This window comes from Ahaetulla prasina, chromosome 6 (genome assembly GCF_028640845.1).
Source record: "Ahaetulla prasina isolate Xishuangbanna chromosome 6, ASM2864084v1, whole genome shotgun sequence".
Taxonomy (NCBI): domain Eukaryota; kingdom Metazoa; phylum Chordata; class Lepidosauria; order Squamata; family Colubridae; genus Ahaetulla; species Ahaetulla prasina.
This window is the reverse complement of record NC_080544.1, coordinates 39,203,522-39,225,526: the sequence shown is the minus strand read 5'-3', so window position 1 is coordinate 39,225,526 and position 22,005 is coordinate 39,203,522. Positions and strand designations below refer to the sequence as shown.

The window sequence follows — 22,005 nt, the reverse complement described above, 5'->3', positions numbered from 1 at the left end:
TCATGTTATCTAGTTAAATGCAATACCACAAAGCTCTGGTGTTAGAACAAACTTTTGACCATTTAAAAACAAGCTTTTTTCAAATAATCTAAAACCATGTGTAGGAAAAGGGCTACTGCCACTATTCTCTATCCAAGTGTCTGCATCATTTTCAAAAGTTGCTTTCCAGTATTTGTTGATTTAGGCAAAGATCTAAAATAGATTACTTTGTGTGCTCACTGAAATGTATAAGGAATCCTTAAAGATGAACATGACGCTTGATAACATGGATATGTTGACAAGTTCAACGAATCCCATGAAGAATTTGCCCTTGGGGTTGTTGTTGTTGTTTTTGTTCTGGTTTTTGTTCTGTTTTTCTTGTTACTTAACAAGACATGACAGAGAAGGAAAAGATGATGGGTAGGAAAAAAAAATATGACAAGAAAATAACCGAAAACAATATAACTAAAAGTGAAGCAGTCTACTAAATGTTTGATATATTGCCGAATCTATTCCTATTGGCAAGACTCATCAGGGTCTGAAATTATTCACAAAATATCTTTGGGAGCATTTGGCAAGAGAGAGAAAAAATATTCACAAGACATTTCCTACTTTAAGGCGGTTGAACTTGGAAATCAATGAAGTAAGAAGCTATTTTCATCTTTCTATTCTGTTCACCTATTACTATCTGCTTAGTCAAGAAAAAATGTGAAGAAGTGACACAAAGAGATATAAAGAGAAGATGTGGTCTATAAAAGTAATTTAACTGAAAGCCAGCTTTGGTGCAGTGGTCAAGACATCAGGCTAGAAACCAGGCGATGGCGAATTCTAGTCCTGCCTTAGGCACAAAGTCAGTTTGGTGACCTTGGGCCACTCTCTTTCAGCCCTTAGAAGGAAGCAATGGCAAATCACTTCTTAAAAAACTGCAGGTCTTGTGCAGACAATTACAAGAGTAAAAAAAAGTGATTCAACTACCTACATTGCTCATGTTCTTCTTGTAAAGAAATTTAAAAGAAGAACCTTCATCAGTCCCTCCTCAAATCCCAACTTAATTTCTACTTGTTTCTTTTTTAAGAATAATGAACAATACAACAAATAGAGAACAGGTTAAATAAAGCTCCACCTTCCCTTCTAACTGTTATAATTGGTCTCATCTGCAACAGATTTTTTAAAATAACCGTAGCATTAAAAAAAAAAGTAATATATTTACACTTTTTAATTTGATGGACTAATTTCTGGAATGATGAATTTTTTTAAAAAAGGAAGGCACCTGGCTATCCAGTTCTTCTAATGAAGTATATTTTGAGGAAGTCTATATATTAGACTTCCTGTTTCCAGATTCTGAGGCTGCAGAACAAATCAATAAGTGTCAGAGGCTGCAAATTATTCTTTCATATTTTCAATCAAATTGCTGTTTTAAATGTATCACAGATTTTAGGAAACTGATTTCAAAAACTTAATAAAAGGAGACTGACTTTCAGTAATCATACAACTTGGACACCAAGGGAACTACAGATTAGAAACAGTCGAGGGAGGGGGTCAATTGTAATAGAAATGTTAAAATTTCAGGTGATAAATTGCATTCCCCAGTTAAGCAATATGAGTCCTAACTTACAGTATTATCTTCTTGCCATCCATAATTGTATTAAAAAATTCACTCTTAAATTACACTAAAATGGATATTGCATGATATTAGTAGCACTAAAGCTATCAAAATGTCACTTTTCATATTAGAATAGTGACTTGGATATTGTATTAGCTATTTTAATTCTTTCAAGTTATAATATTCCATAATATGATCTATGAAACTACCAATCTAATTTCTGGTAACTACCAAGTATTAATATTCAGTGAAATTGATGGGAACCAGAAAGTTAAATCATCAGCAAAGGTAGCCAGAGAGAATCTCTTTCTTCCAGTATAGTTAATTAAAATGATTTAACAAATATAATAGTTGTGCACTTATACTTGCAGCTAAAACTACCATAAAAGAAAAAATGAATTAAAGCATTATGCAAATTAAACACTATTAAACAGTGTATTAAAATTCTGAAGTTTGAAGAAAACAAATGAAGTTGAATCATATTTTATTAATATTGCATAATTTTAAATGTCATCTATCATTATCTAAATATGAAAAAGAAAGATCAATATAAAATGTATCATCATCATCACCACCATCACCATTACCATCACTAAATATTGCGACCTGGCCATCGAAACTACACGACTATGGATGAAACATATAACAGTGATACCCATTGTCATCGGGGCACTTGGTACCATGTCCAAGAATTTTACAAAATACATCAAGAAATTGCAGCTTCCTACAATAACACCAGCGGAACTGCAAAAAACTGTGCTACTCAGAACATCATATATTTTAAGAAGATACTTGGTAGATTCCTAGGATGCTGGCAGCAACCTGTATCAACCATTAGAACTAGTCAATCATATTTGTGACATATTTTTAAATGTTCAGTTGACTGAGTTTCATGTTTAATGAATAAAAGAGATGATAATAATAACAACAACAATAACAACAACTACACACAGGTTTATTTTAAATTTTCCTAAGTCCTAAGAATATCATAGAAACTGTCTTCATATAAAAAATATATGAGAGTTTTATTCAATCTTTCCAGAATACAGGAACCTGCAAAACTGTTTTGGCCTGAATAGTGGACATCTTATAGATAAACAAACCTACTACTCACAATCATTATTTTATCAATTTGGCCAAAGTGCTATGATCAACTGTGATTATTATCAGAATTCATCACATTTTCTAGCTTCCTAGTGAATAATATATATCAGAGTTCTCCAAACATTCCAGCTTTGTGGACCAGTGGAGGGTGGAAGAAGGGAAGGTCCCATGCAAGTTGTTGGAAAGTACATATATGCAGCTTCATTTGCGCGCATTCGCCTGCTGTTTCTGTGGCCTGATTGCAAACAGCTTACAGCCATGGCCCAGAGGTTGGGGACCCCTGATATATATCACTATATATTATTCATAATTAAACAAATATTGTTGAACTAACAATGACTAAAACAGTCCATTATATAGTGATCCATGCTGGCAATACTGTCACTAGGATATTTTGACACTTAGATTTGTTATATTCCTTAACTTGATTAAGGTTCAAAAGTTGCATATTATAGAAAAGTAGCTGCCAAGATAGAAACAGGCTACTTTTGCATTCAGCTCAAGATACTCATCCAATGCTATTGCAACTTAGTAAGGGTGAAACAGATATATGCACTTATCCACAAATATTCTGAATGTCCCAGATTACAAGAACAAAAACATTGTTTAACTCTGCTGTGAGCTGGCGCCATAGTTATTCCTTGAATTCTAGTACCACAAGAAAATCAATATTGATATGTAGTGGCACCTTTTCCATGGACATGGTTGAGTGGTTAGATCAGTTCCATTTATCTCTTTGGAGGACTGATTTTTGATTTTCCATATTTTAACAAGATTGACAATAATGTTTCCTTCATAGAACTTTTCTTTTAGAGATAGTTGGGGATTCAAACGCTTTTTTAAACCTTTAATAAATTAAGTGTACATCCACATGCTTATCTCTGGAATTATCATGAAACTAAAAGGTAAATTAAGGAAATGCTAAGGAAGAAAGAGATCACAAGGAGTCTAGGATCATTGAAAGCAGGCTCAGCTTTGAAATGCTAAATAAGGAAGGGATTGTTTGGGTTGCCTTATAGTTTTTAAACAGTAAGTAAATCCCATGTTGCCCCTCATAATGGATCAGACTAGAAATTTCTACGATAGTATCTATGTTGCTACTAGTCCACTGGGAGCAAAACAGTCAAGTTTGGTTCGGGAGAGGCTGTCAGCACAATTATTTTTCATCTCAATCAATGTGTATTCAAGATCAGCAAGATTAGACCCAAAGCAGCCTTTTCTTTGTCCTTTCTTTCTTTAATTAGGTATTCCTCATTTGTGACTGGCCATTTTTGCAGTGCAATGGAGTAATTGGTCCCTGAAAAAAGGAGAGTCTATTCATTGATCCATCTGGTCTTCAACCTAGTCCTGCTTAACTGAAATTCATTCTATCTATCTATCTATCTATCTATCTATCTATCTATCTATCTATCTATCTATCTATCTATCATCATTTATCTCTGTATCTATCAATCATCAATATTTGATGGGCTGAATCGGTAAACAATGTATATATTTGCATTTCCCCTCAGTTATACAATGCATCCAAAAGACAAAACAAGAAGCAATGGCTTTAAATTAGAAGGAAATTATTTTGGATTGGATATCAAGAAAGAATCCCAACAATAACATTTATTCAACAATGACACAAACTGTCCTCGAAGGAAGTAAACTTTTTTTCTGGGAATTTTAAGAAGAGGCTAGATGTTTATTTGTCAGAGATGTTGTTTTATGGTGTTACTCCACTGGGTAGGAGTTTGGGCTAGATTATCCAGAAGAGATCTCCTAATCCTTATATTCTCTGAATTTGACTTATTAAGACACAATATATTTCAAAATTTCATAAGGATAATGTATTTCATTTTCTGAATGATTGTACTACAGCTCCGGAGCATTTTTGAAGATAACAGAATTAACAGATGGAAGGGACCTTGGAGGTCTTCTAGTCCAACTCCCTGCTCAATCAGGAAATCCTAAACTGTTCTATACAAGTCGATGTCCAGACTCTTACTAAAAGCCTCCAGAGATGGAGCACTCACAACTTCTGAAGGCAAGTCACTCTGCCGGTTAATTGTTGTCGCTGTTAGGAAATTTCTCCTCCTCTAGCTTGGATCTCTCCTTGATTAATTTCCATCCATTGTTTCTTGTCTTGCCTTCTGATATTTTGGAAAATAGGTTGACCCCTTCTTCTTTATAGCAGCCCTCAAATATTGGAACACTGCTATCATGTTATCCTTAGTCCTTTTCACTAGGCTAGATATATCCAATTCCTGCAACTGTTTTTCATATGTTTTATCTTCCAGTTCTAATCATTTTTGTTGCTCTTTTCTGCACTCTTTCCAGAGTCTCTACATCTTTTTTATAATATGGTGACCAAAACTATATGTAGTGTGGTCTGATCATGACCTGTGTTATTGTGCCTAAGATGATGGTGGAAGAGGAGGAGGAGGTGTTGTTGTTGTTGTTGTTGTTGTTGTTGTTGTTGTTGGTGGTGGTGGAGGAGGAGGAGGAGGAGGAGGAGGAGGAATTGCTTTTGCCTGGTTTGGCTTTCTCCTTATCTTTCTCTCTCTCTCTTTTAAATACTGTTAAGACTTACTTGTTTCTCTTTGTTTTGATGCTGCTGTCATCACTCATATCTTCTGGATCTGTGCCATCTTTTTCTGCTGAAAGGAAACAAACTAGTTAGTGACAAATATGTCATTAAACCAACAATAATAATTTGTATAAATAAATAAATAATTTGTAAGCGCTATGAAGAAATTTAAAGAAAAATCACTGTAAACAGATTAACAAGAGCCAAATTGTATTCCTTGTAAATTTACAGTATAAACTCGGCAACAATCATCAAATAGTTCATTGAACAAGTCAACTCAAAATAATAGGAATTTATGGCCATGTTTGGAGAGGCTCTAGGAGAAAAGGGCTTAGGCCCCACCTCCAGTAATGTGGCTGAAGTTTCCCACATCTGAATTATGCTAACAATCAATAGATGTTAAAAGTTCATCACTTATAAGCCATTTGTCATGGTTCCGAGTAATGCTCCCAATTAGTTCAAGACTTTGAGGCTGTGGCTTTCTCAAACGATCCTGTTTATGGTTTGCTAACACACTTGCAACATTTCAATAAAACTCTAATCTCTGAATGGTTAGAATCTTATTTAATCTTCATCGAAAGATAAGATCATTCTTCTTTTAAATTCCAAGAATTTGGAATGCTTGAATCCCAAGAATCTTTCTGGAGAGCACCAATTGCTCTTACTCCATCAAAGACACACACTGTAGGTATCAAGAATGTATATAAAAATATTATCTGACTTATTGGACCTAATTTTCCACAAGAATGTGATATTAAACAACTATAAAATCTTTATCACCACATAGCCATCTAAAAATGTCTAGAAAGAAAAAAAACATTGTATATACTTAAACATTATTCTCTCAGTGTGAGAACAAATAACTTTAATCAAGAGGCTATGGAAAGCAAACAATTCGAAGGATATTAGTCAAAAGGCACTGGAATTGCCTACTTTCTGGAATTAAATTGAGTTTAAGAACAAAATGGGAGCAATATAACATATACAGTATATAAAGGTCACCCATTTACTTTATAAGAAATATGAAGTCTGCCATTCCATTTTGGAAAAGATACAATGAGAATATTTTTTAAATGGCCACAAAGAATAACAAAGCAACATATGAACATTTTTAAATAATGCCCATCTTAAATTGGTACCATTTATCAATGTAAAATCATTGTATTCTGTGGAAGTTAGATAGAAACAAACTTATCTGAAAAATGAAGGGGAAGATAATATGAATTTCTGGGTGAGGGCACTAATCTATGACATCCATCCATCATATCTTAGTAACTACTATTTCTCATCAAATTCCATCATGACCTCAATGATTTCTACTTCACCATCAGTTTTGAAGTAATAAAAGCCCACTTCCTTAATGTCACAACAAAACTACACAATATAGGTAATCCTCAATTTATAACACAATTGAACCCAAAATTGCTAAGTGAGAAATTTGTTTTGTCCCATTTTAACGCTTTTTTGCCACATTTGTTAAATGAATCATTGCAATTGTTAAATTAGTAACATGGTTGTTAAGTGAATCTGATTTTCCCATTGATTTTGCATGTCAGATGATTGATCATATAAAATTTATATGATCTTATATATATATATATATATATATATTTGTTTTCTGAGGTTTTCACGGGTGTTTGTATATAGGTCTTTGGTTGTTCGGGTTTTCTCCCGTGTAAAATTGGAAGTGTCTTGGCGACGTTTCGACGAAGTCTCATTCGTCATCTTCAGGCTTCAGCTTCGTGCTTCTGGGAGCAATGTGTGATCGCAGCTGTTTCTTCCTTTTAACTGCTAGTGGGGGTTTGAACTGATTGGGTGGGAGCTTGGCTGTGCTCTGATTGGATGGGGGGTTTTCTGTGCTCTGATTGGCTGGGGTGTGTCCTGTGTTGGTGGGGCTTGGTTGTGCTCAGCGCGATCACACATTGCTCCCAGAAGCACGAGCTGAAGCCTGAAGATGACGAGACTGTCGAACGTCGCTAAGACACTCATTTACATGGGAGAAACCCAACAACCAAAGACCCATATATATATATATATATGTTTTCTGAGGTTTTCACGGGTGTTTGTATACAGGTCTTTGGTTGTTCGGGTTTTCTCCCGTGTAAGATTGGAAGTGTCTTGGCGGCGTTTCGACGAAGTCTCATTCGTCATCTTCAGGCTTCAGTTGTGCTCCCAGAAGCACGAGCTGAAGTTTGAAGATGACGAGACTATATATATATATATATATATATATATATATATATATATATATGTGTAGGTCTTTGGTTATTCGGATTTTCTCCCGCGTAAAATTGGAAGTGTCTTGCCGACGTTTCGACGAAGTCTCATTCGTCATCTTCAGGCTAGGTGTTTACAGCTTCGTGCTTCTGGGAGCAATATGTGATAGCAGCTGTTTCTTCCTTTTAATTGCTAGTGGGGGTATGAACTGATTGATTGGGAGCTTGGCTGTGTTCTGATTGGGTGGAGGTGTGTTCTGATTGGTTGGGGGTTTGGTTGTGCTCTGATTGGATGGTGGGGTTGGCTGTGCTCTGATTGGCTGGGGATATATATATATATATATATTTGTGTGTGTGTGTGTGTACCTTAGGCTACTACAATTGTCGTAAAAGTCAGTCAGTTGTCAAGCATCCAATTATAAATCATGTGACCATGCAGATGCTGCAATGGTCACAAATGTGCAAAATGATCATAAGCCACTTTTTTCAATGCTGTTGTAACTTTGAGTGATCACTAAGTGACCTGCTGTAAGTTGGGGACTACCTGTAGCTGTATAGATATCAACATTCTTCAGGACAACCAACACATCATTATGCAGACCAATGTGACTCCCATCTAGAATACACTCCCAAATCCATCATCTATAAATTCAGTGGACTGTATTACCTATCCAACAAGATCAATATACAGATCAATGCCTATATTAAAAGACAGCCCATAAAAAATAGATCAACAGAATATCATTGATTGTTACCTACAGCTTACAATCAAGTCATCCAAATGTATTATTAATAAACTGCATCACATTCTGGACAATAAAAATGCCCTTTCTCAGGCAATGGGTGGCAGGTTCATACCTGCATACATTAAAAACACTTAACTGAATCAGAAGCCACAAGAAACAACACAACTTTGAATCTACTGTCAGGATTCTCTCAGATGTCTGTTTATTTCCACACTTCACACACAAGATTAGAATGCTTTCGCATATTCTTCTTCTGTCATGATATATGCTTTCATCTGTCATCAATGCCCCTTTTGATGCAGGACAAGCAAACCAAACTTCAACCAAAAGAATTAATGGACAAAATAATTAATTGACTTCAGAACTCAAAACACGGACAATGTGATATCCAAGCATTTCAGCTACCCATGGCACTCACTTCATCACAGATCTCAAAGTATCCATCCTGGTAAAAATCAAACTTACTAGCACAATTGAGATATTTCTGCACTTACCTAGACCAACAGGTTTTAGGCTACAGGTAGTCCTTGATTTACGACCACAACTGAGTCCAAACTTTCTGTTGTTAAGTGAGACATTTGGTAGGTGAGTTTTGCCTCATTTTACGACCTGTCTTGTCACAGTTATTAAATGAATCACCGCAGTTGTTAAATTAGTAACAGAGTTGCTAACTGAATCTGGCTTCTCCATTGGATTTGCTTGTCAGAAGATCACAACAGGTGATCACATGACCCTGGGATATTGCAACCATCATAAATTTGAACCAGTTGCCAAGCATCTGAATTTGGATCACATGGACATGAGGATGCTGCAACTGTACTAAGTGTGAAAAACAATCATAAGGCACTTTTTTCAGTGCCGTTGTACCTTTTCATGGTCACTGAATGAACTGCTGTAAGTTGAGGACTACCTGTATTTCAGAAGATTTCAACACAATTGTTAATTGTTTGATAAGGTACTCACCAGGAACTTGTATTATATAGCCACCCTGTTTTCCATTCTCCTTCCCCTGTCTCATCCCAGTTTAAAACATGTATCAATTTAGCTACTTCATACATTTGATGAAGTGAGCTTTGGCTCATGAAAGCTTTTACCTTTTCATAACTTTTATTAGTCTGAAATGCTACAGACGTCTTTTAATTTTGAACCAAGTACTAGAGATCGTAAAGGAAATGTGAGAGATATGCCATTCCTTCCCAGGCATCCAGTTACTTTAGGCTAATTCTTCTATCTGAATTTTTATTTAAATGAATGAGAGTTGGGCTTGAAACACCCATTATTTGCAATTAAAAAGTACATATTTCTTTGTTTGTTTAGGCATTCATTCATTCAAGTAATAATACATTGAATGGACCAATGAGTCAACATTTTAAAAGTCATGCTTAAGCATATTGGATTTGGGCTGCAAAAATGCAGATCACCACTAGATACCAGCAAAGAAAAATGTAAATTGTTTATTTTGATTCCAGCTAGTGGTTGGCTATTTTCTTTCATTTTGTTTTGCATCTCCTGATTTGTGACCCTAGCTTAAGCACACTAATCTTTTTCCTAATGTATTACTTCAAGAGGCATTATGTCCATCAGGAGTCTTGTTTTATTTTGCTTTAATCCATTGTTCTTGCTTCTGATTAAGTCTCATTCAGTACAGCCACAATCAATCTTTTAATCCATTTTCAAGCGCTATTTCTCAAAAGCTTCCAGCTGTGAATTTTTAATTCTCTAAGGAGACAAGCAGGCTTTGACACAGAATCTTGGAAAAAGGGTTTCTTTCAGAAAAGCATATAATCAAATAATCCCACACAGATTTATATTATTATAGTATCACAGAATTAAAAAGGACCACAGACAAGATAATCAAAGCTCCAATTCAATAGCAATAGCACTTAGACTTATATACCGCTTCGCAGGGCTTTACAGCCCTCTCTAAGCAGTTTACAGAGTCAGTTTATCGTCCCTAACAATCTGGGTCCTCATTTTACTGACCTGAGAAGGTTGGATGGCTGAGTCAACTTTGAGCTCGTGAGAATCAAATACCAGGTAGCTGGCAGTCAGCAGAAGTAGCCTGCAGTACTGCACTCTAACCACTGCGCCACCACAGCTCAATGCTATAGCATCCACTAAAGAATTTCTGACAGATGACCTTCAGCCTCTGAAGACTTCACATAAAGTGAAAATTTACGATTTTGTGTGGCAGTCTGTTCTACTGCTGACAGCTTATTCAATAGAAAATTCAGGTTCTAGCCTGAAACTTCTTCCTTCCTTGTAGGTTTAACTCACTGTTGTAGTCCGCCAGCAGCCTGCAGAGATGGCTCTGGAGTCAGACAGTGAGGAGGCTGGGAGGAACATGGGCCAGTCCTGGAGTCTGTGGAAGGCCCGGATGAAGGCTCTGCACCAGAGGCAGAGATGGGCCCAGGGCCATCTGGGAGTGATGCACAGACTCTGGATCCTCCAAAGTTGGACAGCAGAGAGACAGAGGAACAGGAGGAGCCTGTACCTAGTGCACACATGCACAGAGTTTCCAGAAGGCATGAACAGTTAAAACAAAAGAGACAACTCGGGAGTAAGGCCTGGAGATGATTGGCCCTTCCCATAGGCTTAAAAGAGGAGCAAAGGCACATGGGCACTTTGCAGGAAAGCAACATTGTTAATTCTGTTCCCAGTCGGCATTTCTGTTTGATTCTGGAATACGTGTAGGTTTGCCAAGTAGGTCTTTGGCAGAGTGTCAAAGGAGATAAAGTTGGTGATTATCCCAAAGGACTTCTCCCGAAGGACTTTTTGCAACTAATTGGGACTCAGCTGTAAATGAACATAATTCACAGCTGTTGTAATAAAAGAGGTTTTTGGGACTACTCCTGTGTTTTAATGACTCAGGAAGCCTAGGTCACAACACTCACTAATTCTGATCCTGTACTCTGGAGCAATAGGAAATTATGCCCACTCTCTTTTCTATGACTCATCCTTTCAGATATAGGAAGACGGCTATCGTAAGTCTCACCCATTATCTCTTCTGCAGGCTAAAAATACCCAGGTCCTTTAATCATTCCTCTTAGGATTTATTTACCAGCACCTTTACCATCTTGGTAATCCTCCTCTGAACTTACTCCAATTTGTTATTGTCCTTTTTGAACTGTAGTTCCCAGAACTGGACACAATATTCTAGACTGATTCCTCAAGGAGGACCTATTAAAAGACAGGCTACAAAAAAACAGAACAAGACAAGGAGCTGCTTTTACTGATTCTGACTGAAGTTCAAAACCTCCTTAAGCTTTAAAACTCCTGTTGTTCAAAGCCTTCTTTGAAAAGTAGATCAAAATTGTCGTCTATTTCTTTAAAGTAAGACCATAATTCCTAAGCCTTCAGCTTGCAGTTTGCCTCCTTGTCATTTTTCTCCTGTTTTCTTTTTAAATGAACTCTTTCACAATTGTGGGAAAAAATGGCTGCCTAATGTGACAGCACAATCCACACACAAGAGTAGAGTAGCAGCATAATTCAACTGTCTGTAGATGAACCCAGAATACATCAAATGATTCCATGCATGATCAATAGAGCTGGAATTGCTAACTGTTGGAGGAGAGCTGAAAACATGGAGAAGGGAGAGTGATATGGAATGGAGTTTATAAGGAGAAGAATTTCATGCTGATACATCTATCACGAGACTAACCTATTCCGTACCTACCTTTAATTCTTCATTCAGAAGTAGCAGAATCAATTATCCAGAAAACACAATGAGTTTCATTACATGAAATTAACAACATCTTTATGAACATCAATGAACATGTATTCTCATATCGGTGTGAAGCAGTTTTTCATTTTCTAATCATTCCTGAGTTTCAAGCGTATATGCCACGGAAGAGGGGATATTAAAGTACAATATTTTTTTAAAAAAAATTATAATTATGCTTTGTCAGTTTTAGCTTCCCTTTCATTTAATAAGCATAATGAAAGTTTAAAATACATTAGTACCAGCTTTGCACAAAATCAACATCTGTCTCAATAGCAATAATTTTAACGTGGCTTATTTAGAGTATTTATGCAATGACTTAAAACTTATTAAAAACTGTTTGCACACTTTTATCTTACTATAGACTGCTTAGAGAGACTGATATTCTGAAATGCTGATACAGGTAAAGAAAGGGGTGTGACAGGAAGGAAGGAAACCAAAACAGCAGCACTCTCTGCTATCCTTAAATGACAAAATAAACTTTAAAAACCACCCAAAGAAATTCTTAAGGAACCCACACTAACTTGATGGCATATACCAATCAATTTATTCAGTTATTTGCTCAAATTCCCTATTTATTTCAGGCACCAAAACACAGGCCAAAACTTTCCTGGAGATATATTGTGCAAAGCAGTACAGATAGTCCTTGACTTATGACCGTTTGTTTAATGACAGGTCAAAGATACAATGATCCCCCCAAAAGCGACTTAAAACATGTCTTCAACGTTACCACTGTGGCATCTCACCCTTATTGGGATTTGGATGCTTGGCAAACAGAATCAGCGATGCAAGCCAGATTCACTAAATGGATTTGTTTAACAACCACAGTAAAAATGGACATAAAATCAGTCATGACTTACTTAATAATTGAATCACATAGCAACTGGAATTCCAGTCCAATTGTGGTCATAAGTCAAGGACTACCTACTCCCATCTTGTTTTGTCTAAGCATGTACAGGCAATTCCTAACTTCAATGTCATTCCAAAGGAAGGGAATGTTCTCTCTTGCCTTCCAACCCTCAGTCAGAACATAAATGGGTCTCATCAGATTGTGCAAAGATGTTCTCAGTATTTAAAATGATACACATGTTGTGATGCAGCTGTCTTCAATAGCTCCATATCTGATTTTATTTACCTTGTCACCTTCAAGCACATGTGCATATGATTGAAAGATGGAGTCTAAGAAATACATGCCTGGGGGAGGAGGGAAATTTATTACCGTGGAGTTCTGGAAGCTCCATGGAGCTTCATATATATATATATATATACAAATATTTACACTGTACCATGCTTAGGGCCAGGCAAATGGGTGCCATGCCAATGCAGGAGTGTCGTGTCCCACTCCTCCGCTGACGGCCGGGTCAGGGAAGTCCGTATCAAGCGTACCTCTGCAGCTCTGCCAAAGTCCTATCAGAGTTCTCAAGGCAGGCAGGAGACCAGGAAGTGACTTCAGCAATCCAAGTTAGACTTTGCCTGACTCAGAGAATGCCAGAAAGCAGATCCTTTACATCCATGGGGTGTGGCTCCATGACTCAGCACTTATCCAGGCCTGCCCCTCCCTTCCTTTTGCTGATGTCGCCTCTCAACTCTCCGGAAGCGAGGATCTCTCCAGCCTCCAGCTGTTGGCAATTTTAACTCATGACTGGCCTCACATTCTTCAGGCTCACATGCTGTGGGGGAGGGGTTTAGTTGCTCCGTTTGCCTGAGCATGGTGCCAGGACTGGGGGCTGAAGGCACGTCAGGCCCTTCGTCTTGCTCGGCCTATCCGGGCATGGTGCCAGGGCTGGGGCCTGGAGGCATGCCAGGACATTCTTCCGAACTATCAGCATCCGGCAGGAGATAAGAGGGCCCCGGCTGCGGCAGGGGGAGCGGGCGAGACACAACAAGGAGTAATAGCTATAGTGGTATGATCATGGACTATGAGCAACACCCAACACTGTTGCTTATATCGCCTTCCACTTTAATATAAATAGCAAGCGTCCACGTGGAAGGCTGAAGCAAAGATGGCAAGATACAATAAATGTGGACGTGAAAAAAGCCCAGTTAGGTCTAGATATTGCGTTTGATCACACAAGAGGGCACTTGTTGATCCAAAAAAGCAGACCTTGCACCTGCTGGAAAGTGCTAGGATGATGATGATGATGATGATGATGATGATGATGATGATGATGATGATGATATGTTCATGTGTCATGACCCCATTGGAGCCCAGTTCAGAGAAGGCATTAGGACCGGGACCATCCAACAGGGATGGCATGTCTTCCTTGGCATCCGGACGGGTGGGCGGAGCCTCCCACCGCTTTTACTACTGGTTCATAAGAACCGGACCGAACCGGGAGCAACCCACCACTGGTTGCAAAGCTACTCGGGAGAAGTTCACCCTGCCCCACCTCACAAGGAACACCTGGAGTGGAGTGATTTAAGGAGAAGCCATGTAGCCTTTAGTAGGAACAACTGTTTATTTTGGATCACACTCGCCCTGCCTTTTTGCCTTGCTTCGAGGACTGCTTGTCACTTTTTGCTGTTTATTTTGCCCTTGTCTTGTGGACTGCTTTTTTTTTTTTAATTATTTATTTTTAAACATAAAATAAAAAAACCTCATCAAATCAATTCCATTACAACATGCTGTAAGGGTGTTAACATACCTTCCTGTGCATTCACAAAATAATCATCTCTTCCATACATATATCTTATACTCATTTTTCCTACCATATCTTTCCATTTAACCAATTATAGAATAAATGCCATATTTTATAATATTGCTTATCTTCTTGTTCTCTAATTTCAAATGTTAATTTACTCATCTCTGCACATTCCAACATTTTTCTAATTATTTCATCTTGCAAAGGTAACTTTTCATTTTTCCAATTTTTTGCAAATACAATCCTAGCTGCTGGGGCCTGCTTTTGTCCTTTTCTTTGCTTTACCTTTAGAACTGCCTTTGCCTTGTACCTTATCATTGCCCTGAGGACTGCCATTTGTCTTATGCCTTTGCCATGTGGACTTTCCTGGTAACATATGGGCTGTTGTTTTGGGGGACTGAGGGTGACTGCCTTCAGGGTAGCGTGGGGTGGAGCCTTATTGGTGGACAGCCATTTGCTGAAACATTTATTGAGAGCAATGAAGGACTCTCTAGAGACCTGATTTGCCTTGCCTTGCCTTGCCTTGCCTTGCCTTGCCTTGCCTTGCCTTGCCTTGCCTTGCCTTGCCTTGCCTTGCCTTGCCTTGCCTTGCCTTGCCTTGCCTTGCCTTGCCTTGCCTTGCCTTGCCTTGCCTTGCCTTGCCCACCTGGTTCAGAACACCATGCTTAGGGCCAGGACTACTGTTGTACAAGTGGAACGACACAACAGCTAAGTTGGAGGATACTTCCTTCCTCAACGAAGATAAACAAGTACTGCAGGTTTGTCCATCATGTACTGCAGGTTTCCTCCGTATACTCAGATTTTGTAATACATCTCAGCATGACAGGCAGAATTCTTTTTAAAGCCAAAAAAATGTATTTAAGAAGTCTCGGGGGGTGGGGAGATTGATTAACAACTCCACATTTGGATGGAAGTACCTACATTTCTGCCAAATCTTCCATCAATCCAGGGAGATGGATCTTTGAGATTTGCTACCTACAGCTGGGTTAAATAATAGTTTATTGCAAGACAGATCCCCTGGGCAGAATGGTCAATATCGCATTTGGATGAAACAAGTTATGCACAGTCTTTTCTAATATAAACAAGTGAAATACGAAGGTAGAAAAAGCTACAGCTAACAACTGAGGACATTTCAGCTACCCATTTGCACACTTTGGCAGTTCTTGTTTTGAATAGAAACTTACTTCTATGTAAAGATCTTTAGGATGAGGGTATACATTCAGATAAGTGCAATAATACTTGAACCACTCCTAAGAACATAGGGAATATAATGACTACAAGGAACCAGGAATCACAGATAACTATCAAAGTGAGCACAGTTCAAAACCTTCTCTTTACAGTGTTTGAGAGTTTAGGCAGGTTTTCAAGGAGATAAATGGAGCCTTCCAAAGATGTAAGGCAGCATTATAATCCCTTTAAAAAAAATGCTCCAAGAACTGGCTGGTGGAAGTTGTTCTTTTATAAAGCAACACAAATGCTTTATATGGCCCTTAAGGCATCCCAAGTTTTCTGTGTCTGAAATATATAGTCATACATCCACCCACACATTTTATAGTGCTTTTCAGACAACGAAGCTAATTTAATATGCTAATCTAGGAAATTTTTTTAAAAAACCTTCCTACTTTCAAAATAAGAGAAAAACTCTAGAGGGATAAAATGAAGTAAAACAGATCTTAACTATCATTCTAAAGGACGGAACTATTTTATTAAGAGAAAGAAAGGATTCAAGAACAGATGTAATTTCAGTAAAAGGATTAGATGCCTTATCCTATCAGTTGTATATTTTCTGCTGTAGAAATGAAGAATAAGAGCTGAAGATGCTCATAATAGCAATAATAATAGGTTAGTTTATACAAAACTATGGTGTCCACTGTTCCTAAACCAATACTATTGTCCTTTTAGAGCAGAGGTGGAAAAAGGATGGCCCTTTTATGACTTATGAACTTTAACTCCCAGAATTCCTGAACCAGCATGCCCCCATTTATGATTTGTGGACTTCAAGTCCCATAATTCCTGAGCTAGCTCAGGAATTCTGGGAGTTGAAGTCTGCAAGTCATAAAAGGCCCATTGTTCCCCACTGTTCTCCACCCCTGTTTTAGAGATAGTGAACAGGACCTTTTGCTGAAATCAAAACTTTGCAAAAGAGTTTCCAATAATCAGAATCAAGTCTAACACAAAATTGACATTCAACCCAATTTTAACCCGTAAATGTAATGACCGGCATGTTCAAATACTCTTTAAGTTTAAATAGACAAAAATAATCACAGCATTAGTTACTTGCTGAAGCTTCCAGTTTGCGTTTATGAGGTGGGTCTTCAATGATCCGGTTAATATCACCGCGGTTCTTTAGATCCACTGGTTTCTCCCATACTGACAATTGCATTGTAGGGTTGAAGAAGAAGACTCGATCATCTCCAGTCCAGACTATACACCTATTTCAATTAATAAACTAGGCTTAGAGAGAATTTCAGAAACAGTTCAGGAAAAATAAAATACTTGCATTGACGATTCACTATCAGCAGTAGATAAATTATAATTTAATTCATAGCCCAAGATTCACACATTAAGCTAATCCTTAGCTTTGTTTTATTGAGCTATGTGAATCCAATCATGGTTAAAGCTGTAGATTATGTCCTGCTGTTCTTTGTGACTGTAAGTGTAGTGAATAAGCCATAGCTAAACAAACCACTTTCTCAGTGATGGGATCCTCCCCGGTTCAGTGATCGTGCAATTTACTGCGTGAGTGTGTGCAGTTTCAAGAAATCTTCACTTCCTGTTTTAACACTGAGTAACACAGCTGATTCGTGTGGCAATCTGCTCTACCGCACGAATCAGCGGAGAAGATTACAGTTGGGAAATAGCGTGGGCGGGCAAGTGAGCCCATCTGAACATCAGGATGAATCATCTCAGCTGATTGTCAGGGATACCAGTTTGCCTGAACCAGTCCGAACCAGTAGAATCCCATCCCTGCACTTTGTACACTGCTTGCCATACAAGTAATTGTTTGTTATCTCATATTATTGTTCAGAACAATGGCAAGGAGATGAACTTTTCCACAATCCTATTTCTTCAATCAAAATTGTTAGGTTGTTAGTTTCTTAAGCAATGAAAAATTGCACATTACTGAGCAAACAGCTTTATGTGTGGGGGGGAATTTAATCAGTGGAATAGGAACAAAAGTCTTAATCACTTTCCCTGGTAAGAAAAGATTCCTCATAGCTATATCTCAATTACTTTAAAACTTTAGAAAGTAAACTATGGCTCAAACACATAATGCATAATTCGAAAGATAAGCAAAGCACCATGTGTCCTATAATATCTTTTATACTGATCTGCCGTACAGCAGCAAGTTGCAATTTTATTTCAGACTAACAGCCTGAAATTTTTTTTTTGCCCCTTCACAAATTGTTTCATTATCACTACACATATGTTAATAAAATAGTATTCACAATTAAAGTTACTTTAACGGCAATAATAGTTCAAAAATAAATACTGAGAGCAGATGGAATGTGGAGATCGAAAAGTGAGTAACACATTGGAAACCCAAGATTCAGGATCCATGATATTAGCACAAATAGCTCTAATTAACACAAACACAATTAGATATTACTCATTACAGGCTATAATTAATTTCATTGAAATTTATAACATACAATTATTTGAGAATTGCTGCACTCAGAACTGTCATCGTCCTCATTGCATCATTCATTTTTGATATGCCGATTTTTTATGTTTAAGACAACCAACTATTATTTTGACAGTATAATTCAAATGAATACTTATTCCAGCAAGGCTATTTGATTCTGGTATATGGAAGACTGTCTTGTTTTTTGTTTTGTTTTTGGTTGTTGTTTTTTAAAAGAAAGATATATGAAAAATCTTAGAAAGTCTTAGAGAAAAGCGAGAATGACTGAAATGTGGAATGATAACATAATGATTTGTATAATACTTATTTCCATCATTCACTGAATTAACAAGGGAAATGGGATTCCACTAATAATCCAACGTTTATACCAACTATTTGTTCACTAATACTGTATATTCAGGGTTCTCACAGCTTTACAGATCTTGCAAGTTAGTTGGCCTCTCCATAACTATACGTGTTTGCGTTTGCATCTGGAGGCATCTGAGGAGCCTTTATACTCTCATCAAATGTATTAATTTATCTTCAAATGTGGAATCATATGGTTGATTTAAAGCTGATAGACTGAAATCATGGTCATGCAAAACACTTCCAATTTATGTTAGTGTCTCTCTGTGTGTACGGTTTTGACAGATGGATCAACAGAAAGGCTGAACACCGGAGAATCAATGCTTTCAAATTGTGGGGCTGGAGAAGTCTCTTGAGAGTCCTTTGGATGGCAAATACTCTGGTCATCAAATGAGAAGAGAGGACTCATTGGAAAAGATCCTGATGTTGGGAAAGACTGAAGGAAAAAAGAGAAGGGGGCAGCAAGGGATGCGAAGAGTCAGACACAACTTAGCAACTGAACAACAACAACATATAGTATATAAAATAAACCGAGACAGGATTAGTGGAAAAGAAATTAATCTGAAAGCAAGTCACAAAGTTACACACAAATATGAATGCTTACTTTCAAACTTTAATTGTTGATTCACTAGAACAGAATTTAAACAACTGTAGTACTCGGGGAATCAAAAACCAAAGCTATTTTGTAAACATTGAACTCTGGAAAATAAAGATTTAAAAATATTTTGGGAAAATGATGTTGCATAAAATTTGTACAAAACATGAAGCCCAAGAGGGTTTATGGAACAAATAAAGCCTTATTTATTTATTAGTCATGTTTCTAAGCTGCCAACTGCCAGATGATTCTGGATGGCTCCACAGACTAAAAACACAGTAAAATGTAAATAAAATAAAATAAAATACAAGAGAGCATAAAATTTAACTGCCATACGGAACGAAGTCTCCAACACACACACACACACACACACACACACACACACACACACACACACACGTTGTTACTGTTAGTTGCGAAGTCGTGTCCGACCCATCGCGACCCCATGGACAACATTCCTCCAGGCCTTCCTGTCCTCTACCATCCTCTGGAGTCCATTTAAACTCATGCCTACTGCTCCAACACACATACACATACACATACACATACACATACACATACCTCAACAGCATTAAAAGAACCTGCCTGAACCAGTTAGACTGGAGATACCACAAGGAAGAAAGGTGAAGGCCATGTGGATTTCCAGTGCAATATTATTCAAAGAGCAAGTGCAATGATAGAGATAGCTCACTCTGTGGTCCTAGAAGATGGATCTGTTAAATTCGATGGACCCAGAACAGGATACTACTGTCCAGGTGAAATGTTCCCAGTTTGGACCGGCTCGGCCAATCCGGTAGTGAGGGTGGCAGGTGGTTCGGAGAACCAGTAGCAAAAATCCCTCCCCCACCCATGGCCACCCAATCCCCCAATCGCCTACTTGCTGCTTCTTTCCAGCTCACTAGCTTTTCCTGCCTTGCTTTGCCTACTGCAATCCCTGCAATCAATTGCATCAGCTAGCAACTGAATCTGCCTGCCTGCCTTGTGCCTTCAATTTGCTAAGTAACTGGGGGTGTTTTTTGGGGGGAAGTTTTTACATTGTGCAAAAGTGCAGCTGCTTTACATTGTGTGTGAGTCAGTTGTGTTGTGTTTTGTTGTGTGTGTAAAGTATGAAAGTTGGTTTTTGAACTTTTTGTGCCTCTCTGAGGTTCCTGCTTGTTGCAGGGGCCATTTTGGGTGAAGTGCAGCTGTTTTTATATTGTGTGTGAGTCAGTTATGTTGTGTTGTGTTGTGTGTATGTAAAGTGTGAAACTTGGTTTTTGAGCTTTTTGTACCTCTGTGAGGTTCCTGCTTGTTTCAGGGGCCATTTTGGGTCAAGTACAGCTGCTTTTACATTGTGTGTGAGTCAGTTGTGTTGTGTTGTGTGTGTAAAGTGTGAAAGTTGGTTTTTGGTACCTCTTATTGTTTTGTGTACTTTGCTTATTATTTTTATTATTTATTATTATTGGCCACACCCACCTGTCCACTAAGCTACACCCACAGAACCAGTAGGGAAAATATTTAGATTTCACCCCTGCTACTGTCTGAGTAAATAGGATCAGGGGAGACAATCAGTCCTTCAAATTATTAGGCCCTATACCATGGAGAGCTTTGTGTCATAATCAGTATCTTGACTTGCCTCTGAAAACCAACTAACAATCGGTGTACCTTATGCTGTAGGGTTGTTACATGGCTACAACTATGCTTGCCCATCACTGTTCATGCTACTGTATTCTGTTTATTCTGCATATTCTAGTTATTCATCAAAGGCATCCTTGTGTAGAACAGGTTGTAGTAGTCCAACTGTAAGTAACTAAAGCATTAGCAATTATGAGGGGCTTCTCTCTAACCAGGAATGTGCACAACTGGAATATAAACTGAACCTGTGCAAAGTCCTTCTTAACCATAGCTGATACCTGTTTGTCAAGCAGGAGCAATGGAGTTTGGGAAGATCTCCCAAATTGTGCAAGGTTTGAGCAGGCAGTGCATCCCTACTCAGGATTAAAAGTGGGAAATCTCCAGAACCAGGAGGACAGAAAACTGAAAGTTACCTGATCTTGTTAGGCTGACCTTGAGATTTTTCCTCCCCATTCAGACCTTCAGACCCCCATCCTCTTCCTCCAAAAAACCTCCACTCTGTGGCAAAATTTTGACATGATTATTTGGTTGGTAAGGGGTTAAAATATTCATCTGACTATCCTTAGCATACTGAATTGATGTATGATCTTCCAAATGGATTGGTGACCTCATGTAGATGTTAAACAGGAGGGGTAAAGTATCAAGCCTTGAGACACCCCACAAATAGGGCATTTCAGTTTTGATCTCTCCCGTTCTAATCATTACTGGCTGGAACTGGCTTTACAGAAAGAAATAAAACTGTCCTAACATTATGTTCAAATAAATCCCTATATTGTATAGACATGGACAAATTAAAAGGAGATTAAGCAATGGGACTATAATTTAATTATCACATAATACTTAATGACTTAATTCCATATTGATGGAAATACTTAAAAAGAATTATTTGAAGCGATTTTCACTTACCTACTGTGTAATATCCAATTTTCTATTTTGGAACTAAAAGTATAGAGGGAAAATAGGGGGAGCTTATCTTATTACAAATATGAATAATTTTAGTGTACGTTTCTTCCCTAACTTTTGTTATAACATTTAGGGGGGGAAAATACCCTCCAGATCCTTTGTGTTTTAGAGATATGACTCACAGTATATCTCCCCAGTATTGTTAATCATCTTCAAAAATGAACATGCACCACTAATCAAGCTTTTGGCTCGCAGTAGATCACAATCAAGTTGCAGACAGCTTAAAGAGCAAGAAGCTAAATAGCTATGAATGGAAGCA

The 22,005-nt window shown here is 37.8% G+C and overlaps 1 protein-coding gene across 1 annotated transcript in view; it reads right to left on the bottom strand.

The window, feature by feature from the left end:
• TCERG1L (transcription elongation regulator 1 like) overlaps positions 1–22,005 on the bottom strand; it is a 228,374-nt gene that overhangs the window by 26,308 nt on the left and 180,061 nt on the right. Inside the window, exons 8-9 of the mRNA XM_058189233.1 lie at positions 16,861–17,015; positions 5,262–5,328 (exon numbers count right to left, since the gene is read on the bottom strand). Coding sequence (XP_058045216.1) covers positions 5,262–5,328; positions 16,861–17,015 — 222 coding nt within the window. The remainder of the gene's footprint in view (positions 1–5,261; positions 5,329–16,860; positions 17,016–22,005) is intronic.